This window comes from Acomys russatus, chromosome 4 (genome assembly GCF_903995435.1).
Source record: "Acomys russatus chromosome 4, mAcoRus1.1, whole genome shotgun sequence".
Taxonomy (NCBI): Eukaryota; Metazoa; Chordata; class Mammalia; order Rodentia; family Muridae; genus Acomys; species Acomys russatus.
This window is the reverse complement of record NC_067140.1, coordinates 2,075,387-2,090,384: the sequence shown is the minus strand read 5'-3', so window position 1 is coordinate 2,090,384 and position 14,998 is coordinate 2,075,387. Positions and strand designations below refer to the sequence as shown.

Genomic DNA, 14,998 nt, shown 5'->3' with positions numbered 1-14,998 from the left:
CCATGATCTCTGTTTATATACTCTGATTGTCCTGGAACTTGCTACGAAGATGGGGTTGGCCTTGAATTAGTGAGGACCATCCTGTCTATGTCTTCTGAGTGTAAGGCTCATTATAGGCACACGTGCCACCGCACCTGGCATTGTCATAAACCATCCATTGGAGTTATTTGTTTGTTTAGTTTTTTGGTTTTGAGGCAGGGTGTCTCTGTGAACCTGTCCTGGAAGTTGCTTTGTAGACCAGGCTGGCCTCAAACTCAGATCTACCTACCTCTGCCTCCCAAGAGCTAGGATTAAAGGTGTTCACCACGACTGCCCAACTTCTCCCTTTTGTTTTCTCTCTTTTTGGGGTTGTTGTTTTGTTGTTGTTGTTTTGTTTTTTGAGACAGTATCTTGCCTGTATAAACCAAGGTTGGCCTTGAATTTGAGGTGGTTTTTACAGGGTAAGCCATAAAGTGCCTTTCTGGCTGGCACATGCGCACAGCTAAGTGGTAGCCCAGGCTCCACACTCACCTTCTTTTCCCTTTTGCTTTTGCTCCTGTGGTGCCAGCGGTTGAAGTTGTGGTTCTGTGTGTGCTAGACAAGCCCCTTCCGGCCCTTATCTTTCAAAAAGTAAAGACTGTTAGTCCTGCTAATCAGAATAGTCAATGTTCAGATGTGCTGGGGTTTGTTTTTTTCTATGTAATTTAGTTGGAGATTGTTTTCATTATTTGCTTCCATTCATTTGTCTTTCTGGCCAGTTTTTCTAAAATGTTGCATTCTTTTTTTTTTTTTTTTTTTGTTTGTTTTTTCGTGATAGGGTTTCTCTGTGTAGCCTTGGCCGTCCTGGACTCGCTTTGTAGACCAGGCTGGCCTCGAACTCACAGCGATCCGCCTGCCTCTGCCTCCCGAGTGCTGGGATTAAAGGCGTGCGCCACCACGCCCGGCTGCATTCCACATTTTTGATGTACAGAAGATTTATCAGATACCATTCCTGAGGACTTCATTATCTACTGGCAGCTACCTGTGTTCTTGCTGAGTGTAGTTGTGTCCTCATTTTGGTTTTGCCATCATATATGACTGTTTTTGGAAAACTTGTACCAGGATGACCTTTATACATCTTTAAAACGAAGGCTCTCTATGTAAACCAGGCTGGCTTTAAGCCAAGACGTTTTCCTGCTTCCTGACACTAGGTGCAAACTGATTTTTTAAACAGTGACCTAAACACTGCCATGTTGGGTGATCGTGGTGCATAATCTCAGCACTGGGGAGGCAGAGGTAGGCAGACTTCTGGGAGTACAAGGTCTATATAGTGAGTTCTAGGCCAACCAGGGATACATAGTGAGACTGTCTCACAAAACAAAAACCCAAACTAAAACTGCTGTCCTGAGTTGTATTAGATTTAAGTTTAATTTAAGGTGAAGTTTTCTAAGGTAAGAGGCTTTGTTTTGTTTTGGTTTGGTTTTTGTTTTTCAAGACAGGGTTCTCTATGATAGCCTTGGCTGTCCTAGACTTGCTTTGTAGACCAGGCTGTCCTCGAAGTCACAGAGATCCGCCTGCCTCTGCCTCCCGGAGTGCTGGGATTAAAGGCGTGCGCCACAACACCCGGCCAAGGGTTGGGTTTTCGAGACAAGGTCTCTCTGTGTAGCCTTGGCTGTCTTGGACATACTTTGTAGACCAGTCTGGCCTTGAACTCACAGAGACCCACCTGCCTTTGCTTCCCTGACTGCTAGGATTACAGTGTGCACCACCTCACCCAGCTCCGTACATTTTTTTATGTTAGAAATACTTTGCATTTTCCTTGGAAGCTTTGCATTTCCTTGGAGGTATATCTTATAGGTAGGGATAAAAGCAGAAGGCCCATTTGTGTGCTAGGATTGAAATCTAAAGGTAAAGTCCTGTGAGTTCCTCCATCGGTAAGTTGTATTGTTATGACCTTTTATGGAATTAGGTCTTGCTTTGTTGTCCTGACTGTCTTGGAACTCTACCTCTTGAGTGTATGATCATGCCCAGCTTTAAAGTAATTTTTTAGGGAGGTATCTGAGTACCAACCTAGGTTCATACACAGGTGTTCTGCCACTGAGCTACATCCATAGCTAATATAAATATTATTCCCCAAATCAGATCCTTTATAGGAACAGAGAAAATTTATTGTTTTGAAGGAAGTTTTCTTAGCCTAATGTGCAGTTGAAACCTTGGAATTTGAAAGCCAGGGAACTCTCAAAATTCTGCTTGTTGGTTTTTATTAATGTTTATTTGTTTGAGGCAGGGATTATCTGTGTAACCCAGGCTGGCCTTGAACACCATCAGCCTCCCAAGTTCTGGGATCAAAGGTGTGCACCAACACTGCCCAGCAGTTTTATTAATCTCTTATTTTCTTCTCAATTAAACTTTTGAGCACCATTTTTTCATTTTCCCCTCAAGACAGGGTTTTGTCATGTAGCCCTGGCTGTTCTGGAATTCATTCTGTAGACTAGGCTGGCTGGCTTTGAACTTAGAGAGCCACCTGCCTCTGCCTCCCGAGTGCTGGGACTAAAGGGGTATGCTGACACAGCCCAGCCAAGCACTGCTTTTTTTTTTTTTTTTTAATTACATTTACTTATTGTGAGTCCTGGTGGTTCTTTCCTTTTACCATGTGGGTCCTTGGAATAAGAGTTAGGTCATCAAGGCTTGGTGATAAGCATTTATCCACCATCTTGAAAGCCCTATTTATCTTTTCTTTGTTTGTACTATCTGGGCAGGCTCTGTACAGGTGCATGTGGGTATGTTTCAGCCTAAGGTTGATGTCAGAAGTCTAATTCAATGGCTCTTCCATGTTACTCTTGGAGGCAGGGCCTCTCTCTCTCTCTGCCTGCCTGTCTCTCTCCCTCCCCTTCCCTCCCCCTCTCTATTTATTTATGCAGTGTTCTGCCTGCATGTGAGCCAGCAGACCAGAAGAGGGCACCAGATTTCATTACAGATGGTTGTGAGCCACTATGTGGTTGCTGGGAATTGAACTCAGAACCTTGGACGAGCAGCCAGTGCTCTTAACCTCTGAGCCATCTCTCCAGTCCCACGGTAGGGTCTCCTAAACCCCAAATGTACTTATATACCTAGTCTCACTGGCTAGCTCTGCCTTCCAGTGCTAGAATTACAGGTGTACAGGCAATCCTGCCTGATATTTACCTGGCTGTTTGGGGTATCAGAACTTAAGTCCCCCTGCTTGAGACATGTCCATAGCCCCCTTATTTTATTTTATTTTTGCATCAGGTCTTGCTCTGTAGCCCAGGCTGGCCCTAGAATTTCTAATACTTCTCCTGCTACAGCCTCCTTAAGGGCTACAATTGCAAGCACATGCCACCATCCCTGGTTTAAGCCAGAATCTCTTAACCAGTACACCACATCTGACAGGTGCAGCTAAGGTGCTAGTATTGTCAGTCCTCCAACCACTTGTGTAAGGTACAGTGCATTAGCTGGCACAGTCTTGAGCATTTATCCCAGTATGCCACACAAGTGTGTTCTTTGTAACTTGAGTTTTACAATTTTCAGTAATTGAGTTTCTTAATAGGAACTTAGGATAATTTTTGTCTTCATGTTAAAAAAAAAAGACCATTGTAAAATATATCAGAAGTTCAACTAAATCTCTTTCCATGTGTGATTCAAGAAATATATTTAAAAGGTAACAGTGATGACTTATAGATTGATACTATGAAGGTTTTTTTTTGTTTTGTTTTGTTTGTTTTTTAAGCAGTGAGATGAGAAAGAAATATAGTTAGCTTCTATTCAACTCTTGTTGATACCTGGCTAATTCTGATTGCTACTGTATCTTTTCTGGAGCTGACATTTTGTAAATCATTCATCCAACTCAGGTATCCAATGTTAAGCCAGTGTTACATTGTCTCTCCACTGCAAAGAATGAGATTGGATGTGCTAAATTATCAAATTGGGCTAGAACTAAGGCTCAACAGTTAAGCACGGGCTGCTCTCACAGATATTGCTGGTTTGATTCCCAACACTAGCATTGCCTTTTCTAACAGTCACTTAGTTGTAGGGATCTGACATTTCCTTCTGGCTTTCTCCAGCACCAGTTATGCATATGTTGCATATTACATGCAGCGAAACACTCATACAGAATAAAAATAAATTAAAGAATACAGGGGCCAGGTGTGAAGGTGTATGCCCTAAATTCCAGCAAACAGGGAGGCAGAGGCAGGAAGATCCCTAAGAATTCAAGACTGTCTTGGTCTACACAGCAAGTTCCAAGAATATTCAGAGTCTCAAAAAAACAAAACAAAATAATAAGAAATAAAGGGGCTGGAGAGTTGTCTCATCAGTTATGAGCACTTATTCTTCCAGAGGGCTTGGATGTGATTCCCAGCACCACACAGCTTTGTAACTCCAGGGGCTCCAGTGCTCTCTTCTGATCTCAGAAGGCACTAGACACACAAATAGTGCATACATGCATAAAGTAATTCTTTAAAATACTTAAAGATCAAAGTAACTTTAAATTAAAAAAAAAGTGTGTGTGTGTGTGTGTGTGTGTGTAGACACATGCATGGCATGGCACCCTTGTGAGGCTAGAAGATAGCTAGGTTTTTTTTCTACCACATGTGTCCTGGGGGACAGATTCAGATTATCTTGCTTGACAGCAAGCTCCATTACCTGCTAGGCCATTTTGCTTATCATCCATTCCTTTATTTAAATTCTTTTAATTTAATGTATGTGAGTACTTTCTCTACATGTATGTGCACCTGCAGGCCAGAAGAGGGCATCAGATCACGTTATAGATGATTGTGAGCCACCATGTGGTTGCTGAGACTTGAACTCAGGACCTTATATTGGGCACAAATGTCACTATGTAGTCAGTACTGGTTTCTTTTTAAGTTTTATTCATAGCTAGATGTGGTGGCCCATACCTTTTTTTCCCAATACTGGGATTGAGTATTGGGTACAGCGGTAGGTGGATCTCTGAGTTTGAGGTCAGCCTGGTCTACATAGTGAGTTCTAGGACTGCCAAAGAATGACCCTGTCTCAAAACAAACAAACCTGACTGTTTTCTTTTTGTTTTGCCTACATGTGTGTATGTGTCAGAAGAGGGATTCGGATCCCCCCAGAACTAGAGTTATAGATGGTTGTTATGCCAACAGGTGGGTGCTACAGACCAAACCGGGTCCTCTTTAAGAATTTTGGTTTTGTTTTCATTTCTGTGGCTGTTTTGTCTGCATGTATGTCTCTTTTCTGTACCACATGCATACAGTGCCCTCAAGGTCAAGGGGGGCGGGGTTTGGATTCCCTGACACTGGAGCTCCAGATGGTTGCGAGTCCGTGTGAAAGCTGGGAATGGGGTTTCTCTACCTCTGAGCCATCATCTCTGCAGCCCTTGACCTTGCACTTACAATTTTCCTGTTTCCAACTCCCAGATACTGGGTACAGGTTGGTCATTGAGACACATAGCAAGGCTTTCCCCTCCCCCTGCCCCACCCTTTCTTTTTTAGCTAAGTCCCAGAGGCTACCTTAAAATAAGTTAAGATGTAATATTTGTTTCTTCCCTCTGTCTTCTCCGTCTTCACTCTCAGTCTAAGTGTAACCTTCATTTAGAGTTCCATATTCTTTTTTTTGTTTTGTTTTTGTTTTTGTTTTGTTTTGTTTTTCGAGACAGGGTTTCTCTGTGTAGCCTTGGCTGTCCTGGACTCACTTTGTAGACCAGGCTGGCCTCGAACTCACAATGATCCCCCTGCCTCTGCCTCCCAAGTGCTGGGATTAAAGGTGTACACCACCACACCCGGCTTAGAGTTCCATATTCTTTTTGGTTATTTAAGACAAGATTTCTCTGGGTAGCTTTGGCTGTCCTGGATTCCCTTTGTAGACCAGGCTAGCCTTGAACTCAGATCCACCTGCCTCTGCGTCCAAAATGCTGGGATTAAAGATGTGCGCCACCACCTGGCAGAATCCAGATTTTCACAGAGAAGATCACCCATTTAGACTACCTACATATAAGGTAGGACCCTTGACTTTTACTTAAGTCAGAACAAAATTGTAGCCAGGCGGTGGTTTTGCACGCCTTCAATCCCAGCACTTGGGAGGCAGAGGCAGGTGGATCGCTGTGAGTTCGAGGCCAGCCTGGTCTACAAAGTGAGTCCAGGACAGCCAAGGCTACACAGAGAAACTCTGTCTCGAAAAACCAAAAAACAAACAACAACAAAATTCTAGTCTTCAGGGATTAACAAAGGCCTTTCAGATTTCCCTGTTGCTTATTTCTCTGGGTCCTGTTTTCGCTCCACTTTTGACTATACTTGCTTTTTCTGGCTCAGAGAGAAGACCAAGGAGATAGTACAGAATGTGCCCAGCATTTCAAAGCATTGTGTTTAATTAACTCCTAGAACTACCCATAACGCCATTTATTTTGTGTGGCTGGGTGGGCGGGGTGCTTTTCTAGACAAGGTTTCTCTGTGTGGCTCTGGCTGTCTTGGAACTAGCTTTGTAGACATGGCTAGCCTTGGACTCAGATCCGCCTGCCTCTGTCTCCTGAGTGTGACACTGCCAGGCCAGTGCCACTTTTAATAAGGAAGAAAGGGCAAGTTTTTTGTTGTTTGGGGTTTTTTGTTTTTGTTTTGTTTTGTTGTGTTGTTTTTGTTTTGTTTCGTTTTGGTATTGTGGTACCAGGAACTGTGCAAGGTCATTACTAAGTATATTCCCAGCCCTTGCTTGAGTGAGTTTTGATATTTGAATTTACAGCAAGGCAAGCAAGGACAGTCGTGCTTTCCCTGAGTTTCCCACAGATGCTGCTGTTTCTGTGCAGCAGTGCTTAGGTGCGTTCCTCACGTGGCTGCTTTCCCTTCAAGCATAATCCTACATGAGGAGTCAATACAGTACAGTCCACCCACATTCCTCATCCTTATCCTTACTACTTCTCCTTTTGGCTTTTAAAATGACATTTATTTTGTTTTCTGTCTATACATGTAGGTGCACTTCTATCATGTGGGTCCTGGAGTCCTCAGGTCCTCAGGTGTTGTGGCAGTCTGTCTCTGAGACACAGGGGTGTGTGTGTGTGTGTGTGTGTGTGTGTGTGTGTGTGTGTGTGTGTGTGTGTGTGTGTGTTCGTTCCCTTCTGTCCTGCTCCCTCATCCCTGTGAGCCCTGTGCTGCCATGAGTCACCTTGCTGGTTCCTGTTTTTTTAGTTTGAGAGAGAATTTCATGTAGCCAGGGCTTTTGCCTCTCGCCAGCAGTGTATCTGAGGATGAGTCTGCACTCCTGTCCTCCCGCCTCTGTCCCTGCAAGTGCTGGGGTTGTAGGCTGGCACCACCACGCCTGGCCTTGTTCTTTACAGATCTTTGTGTCTGGATGGTTGAAAGATCTCATTCACTCACTGTGTCTGGTCTAGGGATGGGATGTTAGGGTTTGGGCTGTTGGTTGCTAAAGAGGGAACCCTGGCGTCACATGGTAGGCAAGTGCTCTCAGCGATCTAATCCTGTTTTGTGTTTGTGTGTTAGGAGTGATGGAGCTTGCATGGAGTATCATGTGTGCTAGGCAAGTACTTGACCAGTCAGCTCTAGCTCCATTTCTCATACTTTGTTTTGGTGGATAATAAACATTAGTTCTTAAAAGATGGACTAAATAAGACTGTGATATAAAACCCAGTTTCACCTTTTCAGGTTCAAGCGTTATCTTTTGTTTCAAGTACTAGAAAATGCAACAAAAATTACATTAGCAGAAATTATCTAGTCAAGGTTGTGTAGTTCGTTATATGTGTTGGACCATTTCTAAGTTTCAACTTTTCTTTCTAGTTACCATGTTGAAAAGCAGGTGTCAGTTGGGCGGTGGTGGCACACGCCTTTAATCCCAGCACTCGGAAGGCAGAGGCAGGCAGATCTCTGAGTTCAAGGCCAGCCTGGTTTACAAAGTGAGTCCAGGACAGCCAAGGCTACACAGAGAAATCCTGTCTTACCAAAAGAAAAGCAGTTGTCACATAGATTAGAAGAGATGGAGAGAAAGAAAGAGGCTTTCTAAAGAAGAGTTTATATTGGAATTCTACATACAGTTTATTGCAGTAAACTTGTAGTCTTTTGTTTGTTTGTTTTAGTTTTTGGAGACAGGGTTTCTTTGTGTAGCCTTGGCTGTACTAGACTCCCTTTGTAGACTAGGCTGGCCTTGAACTCACAACAATCCACCTGCCTCTGTCTCCCAAGTGCTGGGATTAAAGGCTTGCACCACCACGCCTGGCAATTTATGGCTTTTTAATAGTACGTTATTTAGCTTTATAATTTAATGGAATTTTTCTTCAATTCTATTTTATTGAAAAATAGGTTGTACAGAGTCATGTAATTGGCTTTGGTGTGGTCTGATCTTATTTAGTGAGGAAGATTTTGACATTGCATTTTCACAGGTTTATATTAGTCTAAAGTTCAGGCATTCAAGACTTAGCAATCAATGCCTTTTGGTTGTTTTGAGGTAGTCTTTCTGTACATCCATGTAGCCTTATTTTTGATGCTCCTTCTGCCTTAGCCTACTGAGTACAGCAATTAACAGGCATGCACCACCACGCCTAGCAGTTACGTCTTCAGGATCAGGCTGAGGGCTTTTGGGTTGCAGATACAGTGCTTTGGAACTGTTAGTCACTAAAGGGTTGGGAAGGTAATAACTTTTATTCAGATTTCCTTAGGGTTTAGTTTATTATGAGCAGTGGTTAGGAAAATTGACCCTTCAGATAGCCAAACTCATTTACTTTGTTAACTTCCAAATAAGCTGTTGTTAAATTTGTTAAAATAGGGACTGGGGAGATGGGTCAGTGGTTGGAGAGTGCTTGCCCTGAAAGCATGAAGACCTGAATTGGGGGGGGGGGGCGCTAAGCTGGGTGGTGGTGATGCACACCTTTGATTCCAATACTTGGGAGGTAGAGGCAGGTGAATCAGTTCAAGGCTAGCCTGGTCTGCAGAGCTAGTCTAGGACAGCCAAGGGTACACAAAGATGCCCTGTCAGGGGTGGGGGCAGGCTGGGGAGCTGGAGAGGAAATAGTTCACAGATTAAGAGCACTTGATGTTTTCCCAGAGGACCCAGGTTCAATTCCCAGCAACCACATGACAGCTCATAATGGCCTCTAACCTCCAGTTCCAGGGGATCCAATATGGTCATCTGACTTAAGTGGGCATGTATTAATGCATGTAAGCATAATACCCATACACATGAAATTAAAATAATTAAAAAGAAAAAAGGTAAACAAGGCTGCTTAGGCCTGCAACCCCGGCATTGAAGAGTGAAAACTGGTGGATCCTGAAAGCTTGCTGGCCAGACAGCCTATCCCAAACAGCTGTCACGTGTGTCCCTCCTGTCCATAGGTGTTTTTTAAAATTTGACTTGGGAGAATTAAAGATCCAATAAGGAAATTAGGATTTGAAGACTACTAGTATAGGAATATATGGTAAGAAGCAGTGAGTTGCAGCTGGGCATGGGAGTACACACCTGAGATCCTGGCATCAGGAAGCTAGGGCAGGAATTTGGAAGTTAAGAAATCCTAAGGAAGAAATGGAAACCTGGTAGTTCAAAGGCCTACCAACTTGACTTTGAATCCTACCTTCTTTTGTGGTGGTTATGCTGTTGAATTTATTTAGCCTGTTTTGTTATTTGTAGATCAGAAAGATAATGTTTGCTTCATAGAGTTGTTTGAGATGGCCTGGTGAGGTGGCTCATGGGGTAGAGGTGCTTGGTACTAAGTCTGCCGGCGTCGGTGTGGTATCTAGAGCCCATGTGGTGGAAGGAGGACTAGCTCCTGCAGGTTGCCCTCTAACCTCCACACATGCACTGAGACATGCATACACATAGACAGACATTGTCTGTCTGTCTCTCTCTCTCTCTCTCTCTGTCACACACACACACACACACACACACACACACACACACACACACACACACACAAGTTTAATGGAAATTAAAAAGAATTTCTGAGACAATTGGTTATTGAAAGCTGAGAACCTCTTGTAGCTCTAGACTTCTGATCTCTAATTGCCCACCCAATCTCTGTTTGAATATCTCAAAGTCATTTTAAACTCCAAAACCTGTCATGTGAACCTTTACCTATCCCATGCATGATACCAAAAATACGTCCACACAACATCGAGTCACCTCGCACTTCATTTCCAGCCTGCCTAGAGCTGTTTGTTGTGCTCTGAATTTTGAGCCAAAGATTTCTTTGTCCGGCTGTTTATGCTGCTACTAACCTAGACTGAGCTGGGTTGGCTTCTCTGCCCCCTAAATCCTACTCAATCTCAGTCACTTTCTGCTTGAACTGTTTTAGTGAACTTCTGTCATCACAGGTAAGTCTTTAAGCCTTTAGCTTAGCTCACTCTGATCAGCCTTGGGTTCTCCTGGCTTTACAGATTCAACGATCATGGGTTTAAAAATTTGTAGTCAGAAAACCAAGTTACATCTGCACTGAGCAGATAGACTGTTATTGTCAAACAATGTATTCTAACAGTTTTTATGTAGCATTTACATAGAATTGGGTGTTATGTACATTCAGCATTTTTAAAATAGTCCGGTGTATCCCAGGCTAGCCTTGATCTCTCAACACCTGCCCTCATAATATGCCACCAGGTCTAGCCCAGTGTCACTTTATATAAGGAGTTGGAGTTCCTATGACGTTTGATATCTGCTGGTGATCTGGAGCCAGGCTGCAAAGGCCCAGGGAGAACTATAATCCCAAACTTAATGTCGCTCTTTAGGGTGGATGCATATATATGTGAGGGTTAGACACGAGAGGAAATATATGAAGAAACCAAAGTAGTAGTTGTGAAACTTAGTCTATCTTTGTTTCCTTTTGTTAGATTCATGTAATACTACAAAGAGAGTCCAGGACAGCCAGGGCTATTACACAGAGAAAGCCTGCCTCAAAACAAAACAAAGATTCATGTAATAGCCATATACAACTATAGAGATGCAAATGAAATACTAAATCAGGTGTTTATCTCTTGCATCTACTGGCTTTTCGTGTCCTGTTTACCATCATCCCTGTTTTCCCACCCCTCTAAGTTCCATTTGTCACCTGAAGTTGCAGCACCACAATTCAGGAATCCATTTTATTCTGATACTCTAGAAAAGGCCAGCCGTTAGAAGCTTATGTGAGTGCGTCTTTTATTGGAAACAGTAAGCATAGTGTTGTTTTGTTGTTTTTATTTATATACACAGGGTCTCAGTATATGGTCCAGTCTGGCCCTTCACCTGCAGTGAGTTTCCTGCCTCAGCCTGCTAAGTGCTGGGATTATGGGCTTGTTCCTATTGCACCTGCTTAAAGCACTTACTTCTTTGGAGGGCTGCAGACAGTGAGCTGCGAGTCCTCTCTTGTCTCCACCTCCTGAGTGCTGTGATTGCAGGTCTACAGTTTGGTTGCCAGTTTGAAAGATGTTTCATTTCTGTTGCTGTGATAAAATGTTCCAACAGGGAGCCTGGACAGATGCTCTGTGGTTATGAGTTCCTAGCACCCACATGGTAGCTTACAAACATCTTTAACTGTACTTTCAGGGGATCTAATGCTTTCTTCTGGCCTCCTGGGCACCAGCCATGCATGTGATACTTATATATGCTGTAGGCAAAATACAAATAGATATAAATAAGTCTAAATGTGTTTTTGTTTGTTTTGTTTTGTTGGATTTTCAAGACAGAGTTTCTCTGTGTAGCCCTGGCTGCTCTGGAACTAGCTGGCTGAGAACTCAAAGATCCCTCTGCCTCCCTTGGGTTACAGACTTGCGCCCCAATGCCTGGCCTCTAAAAAGAATGTTTATAAGGAAAGGGAAAAAATCCCCCAGAAGGACAACTTGAATGAAGTGGTCTATTTTAGCTTACAGTTTCGGGTCATAGTGCGTCACTGTGGGCAGCCACTGCAGTGGGGTTTAAGACAGCTAGTCACATCACCTCCACTCCACATTTCAGGGCCCACTGTCTTGAGGTTGGAGCCCAGAGTGTCTGTGGGTTGAGACATTTGTTCACAGCCATGTCCACGGGCCAACTCTGTAGTCTGTCCTTTGTTGACATCCTTCCAAATGACTCTAGGTTGTGTTACACGGACAAAGACAGCCATCAGGGAAGGTTTTTTATTTTTAAGATGTACTTATTTTGTGTATGTATTTTGCCTACATGCATGTGACAGTATATAAGATAAATACAAAGAACACTGGTGTCCTTGTGACTGAAATTGCCCCATGTTTCGATTTTTGTTTGTTTTGTTTTGAGGCAGGGTTTTTCTAGGTAGCAGCATTGGCTGTTAAACCACCCTGGTCTTGAACTTACCGTGAGTGAGTGAGTGCTGGGCTTAAAGGCATGTGCCACCACACCAATGTCCATTCTGTTTTTTCTCGTGTCTGTGTATATGTGTGAATCTGTCTGTGCACCAGTGCACATGTTTCAGGGTGTACATGTATGTGCAGTTGTGTATGGTGGCCAGAGAATAACTTTGGGTGCTATCTTAAGAACACATTCGCCTCCTTTTTGAGACAGGGTCTTTATTGGCCTGGAGCTCACCAATTAAAGGCTCGACTTGCTGGCCAGCAGAAATCTTGACTGTGCCTCCCCAGCACTACAATTACATGTGTATACCACCACATGTACCAGGGATCTGGGAGTTGAACTCGGGTCCTTGTAAAGTGCTTTACTGACTAAGCCAGCCTTCCAGCCTCTACCCAGTGTAATATTTTGTTCTTTTTATCACTTATGGCTGTGCTTTTATGTACATTATGAATATACACGTGGACACACCTATTTATTTCAGGAATTTTTCTTAATATGTTTATATACCAATGTCATAATTTTATATTAGCATAGATCTCCCATCTAGTTTTGTCAGTATTGTTTTCCTACAGCGTCTCCCTACCCATGCTTCAGTGGTCAAGGGAAAAGTGTTGTGTTGAGTTACCATGCCTCACTTCCTTTTGCTTTAGGTGCTTTGCTTTGTTTTGTTTTGTTTTTTGGTTGTGTGGTGGTGCTTTGAGACAGGGTCTTGCCTGTGTCCTGTGTAGACCGGGCCCGCTCTTGAATGAAGTTAGGCGTTATGAACCAGAAAACTGCATACATGATATATGTCCTTCTGAAGTTATCACATGGGAGACTCAGTACGCTTTCATTAACTGTGTAGTACAGGGATCAGCAAGTATTGTGGGGATTTCAGTGGAGGAAGACAGAGAGGAGGAGGATATTTAATTTGATAGCATAGTTCTAAAAATTACTGATTTTCCCCAGATTTTGTTGTTGACTTGTTTTTTGTTGTTTTGTTTTTGAAACCTACTTGTTTTTGTCCCGGCTGGCCTTTAACTTGATCAGTAGTTGGGGCTGGCCTTGATTTTTCTAATTCTCCCGCCTCTCCCTCATGTGTGCTGGACACTTTCCTGAAGATTTAGGGTCTTGTTTGTTTTATGACAGGGTGTCCTGCCCTAGTTGGCCTCAAACTCTCTATGGTTTCTGACCTAGAACTCCTGGGCCACCTCCTAAGTGCTAGGATTACAGGTGTGTGCTGGTATACCCTGTCAATAGCAGTTTTTATTAAGTTTGTTTCTATAAAAGAATCACTTTCTGTTCTTAAATTTGAAATCAAGTATATCTTAATGAACTGCATAAACAGTAGCAATGCTATTGTATTTGCCCTCAGTGCTACTTTTATCTTCCATGCTGTCTGACAGAGTACTGTGTTTTTCGGACTATAAGACGCACCTGACCATAAGACACACCCAGTTTTTAGAGCACTAAAACAAGTAAAAACAGTAAAAGATGCATTCTATTCTCCCCCACCTTTTGGGGGTGGGGGAGTGATCTTATGGTCCCAAAAATACAGTATCCAGACATTGCATGTAGACTACAGGCTGCTTTGCAGATTGGGTTCAGTATCAGTTCTAGCACAGCTGAGATATTTTAGCACAGAGGTACATTTGAGACCATTATTAGTAGTAAAATAGTTCTCCCCCAATATACTTTGAAAAAAGTAATTGTTTTTTACATTTTGTTTCTGCAGTTTGAAGAGAAGAGGTCTGAAACAAGGTCTTACCCACACCTGCTTCTGAACACGGTGACTGCCAGATCCTCAAACATCAAGTTCAGCTTTGTCCGTCAACCTGTCTGACATGTCGGGACCCGTGCCAAGCAGGGCCAGAGTTTACACAGATGTTAACACGCACAGACCCCGAGAATACTGGGATTATGAGTCACATGTGGTGGAATGGGGGTAATTATTTCCATTTACTTAACTGTACTTGCCCGAAGTGCTATGCCTTGTCGATGGGCTGAGTAGTTGATGTCAGCAAGCTTCTCTGACCCTGCAAGGCTCAAGGACAAGGCGGAGCTTGCTTTCTTTGGGATGCAAGTTTATTATACAGCAGGTCGCTGATTTGGCAAGCTTAGTTTCTAGGTTTTCCGGTAGATAACAAGTGTGGGGCTTGCCTAGGCTAGCATGTGTCCTTAGCACTGAAGATGGTGAGGGACTGAAATCACCGGACTCTTAATTACATACAGGATTTTGGGGGTCAGAGTTCTGTCCCATGGTGAGAATAAAGGATGAAGCAGTTCTCTAAAAACAGAAACTCCTCTGGATGAGAAACAGGATTTAAACCCTTTGTGCTTTCTATGACCCTACTTTTGTGTTTCATGAAGGGAGTTCGGTTGCACCCTCAAGCTATTGTCTCCTTCAACAACTGTGTTTACTGTCATGGTTACCATGAAAGTTCATTTGAATGTTTGCATTTCCTGTCTGAACATGGTATTCAACTGAAGAGTTTTGTCACTTTTTGTGATGAAAGCATTTTGGTAGTTAAGTACAAAATAAAGCAATTAAAAAACGTATAGAAGTTATAACTCGGTTAGGTGTGGGAAGCTGAGAAGCTGGGCATGGGTCACCTGGAATTGGAGGTCACCCTGTGCTATGTAGTAAAACCTTGTTTAAAAACAAAGTAAAAATGTTAACTCCCATATATTGTATTTTATATCTGACTACATGTGACTTCTCTATATTCTGCAAGTGCTTAAAATGGTCTCTCTGAACTGTCATAGGGTATGTTTTTCATTCTGGTATGCT

The 14,998-nt window shown here is 43.0% G+C and overlaps 2 protein-coding genes across 4 annotated transcripts in view; one reads left to right on the top strand and one right to left on the bottom strand.

Annotated features, from left to right (window-relative positions):
* The window catches only part of Snph (syntaphilin), a 714,025-nt gene that overhangs the window by 623,786 nt on the left and 75,241 nt on the right, over positions 1 to 14,998 (bottom strand). The window lies entirely within an intron of this gene.
* The window catches only part of Csnk2a1 (casein kinase 2 alpha 1), a 49,711-nt gene that overhangs the window by 11,812 nt on the left and 22,901 nt on the right, over positions 1 to 14,998 (top strand). For all 3 annotated transcript variants that reach the window (XM_051143509.1, XM_051143507.1, XM_051143508.1), the window contains exon 2: positions 13,943 to 14,152. In XM_051143509.1, coding sequence (XP_050999466.1) covers positions 14,052 to 14,152 — 101 coding nt within the window. In that variant the 5' untranslated portion in view covers positions 13,943 to 14,051. The remainder of the gene's footprint in view (positions 1 to 13,942; positions 14,153 to 14,998) is intronic.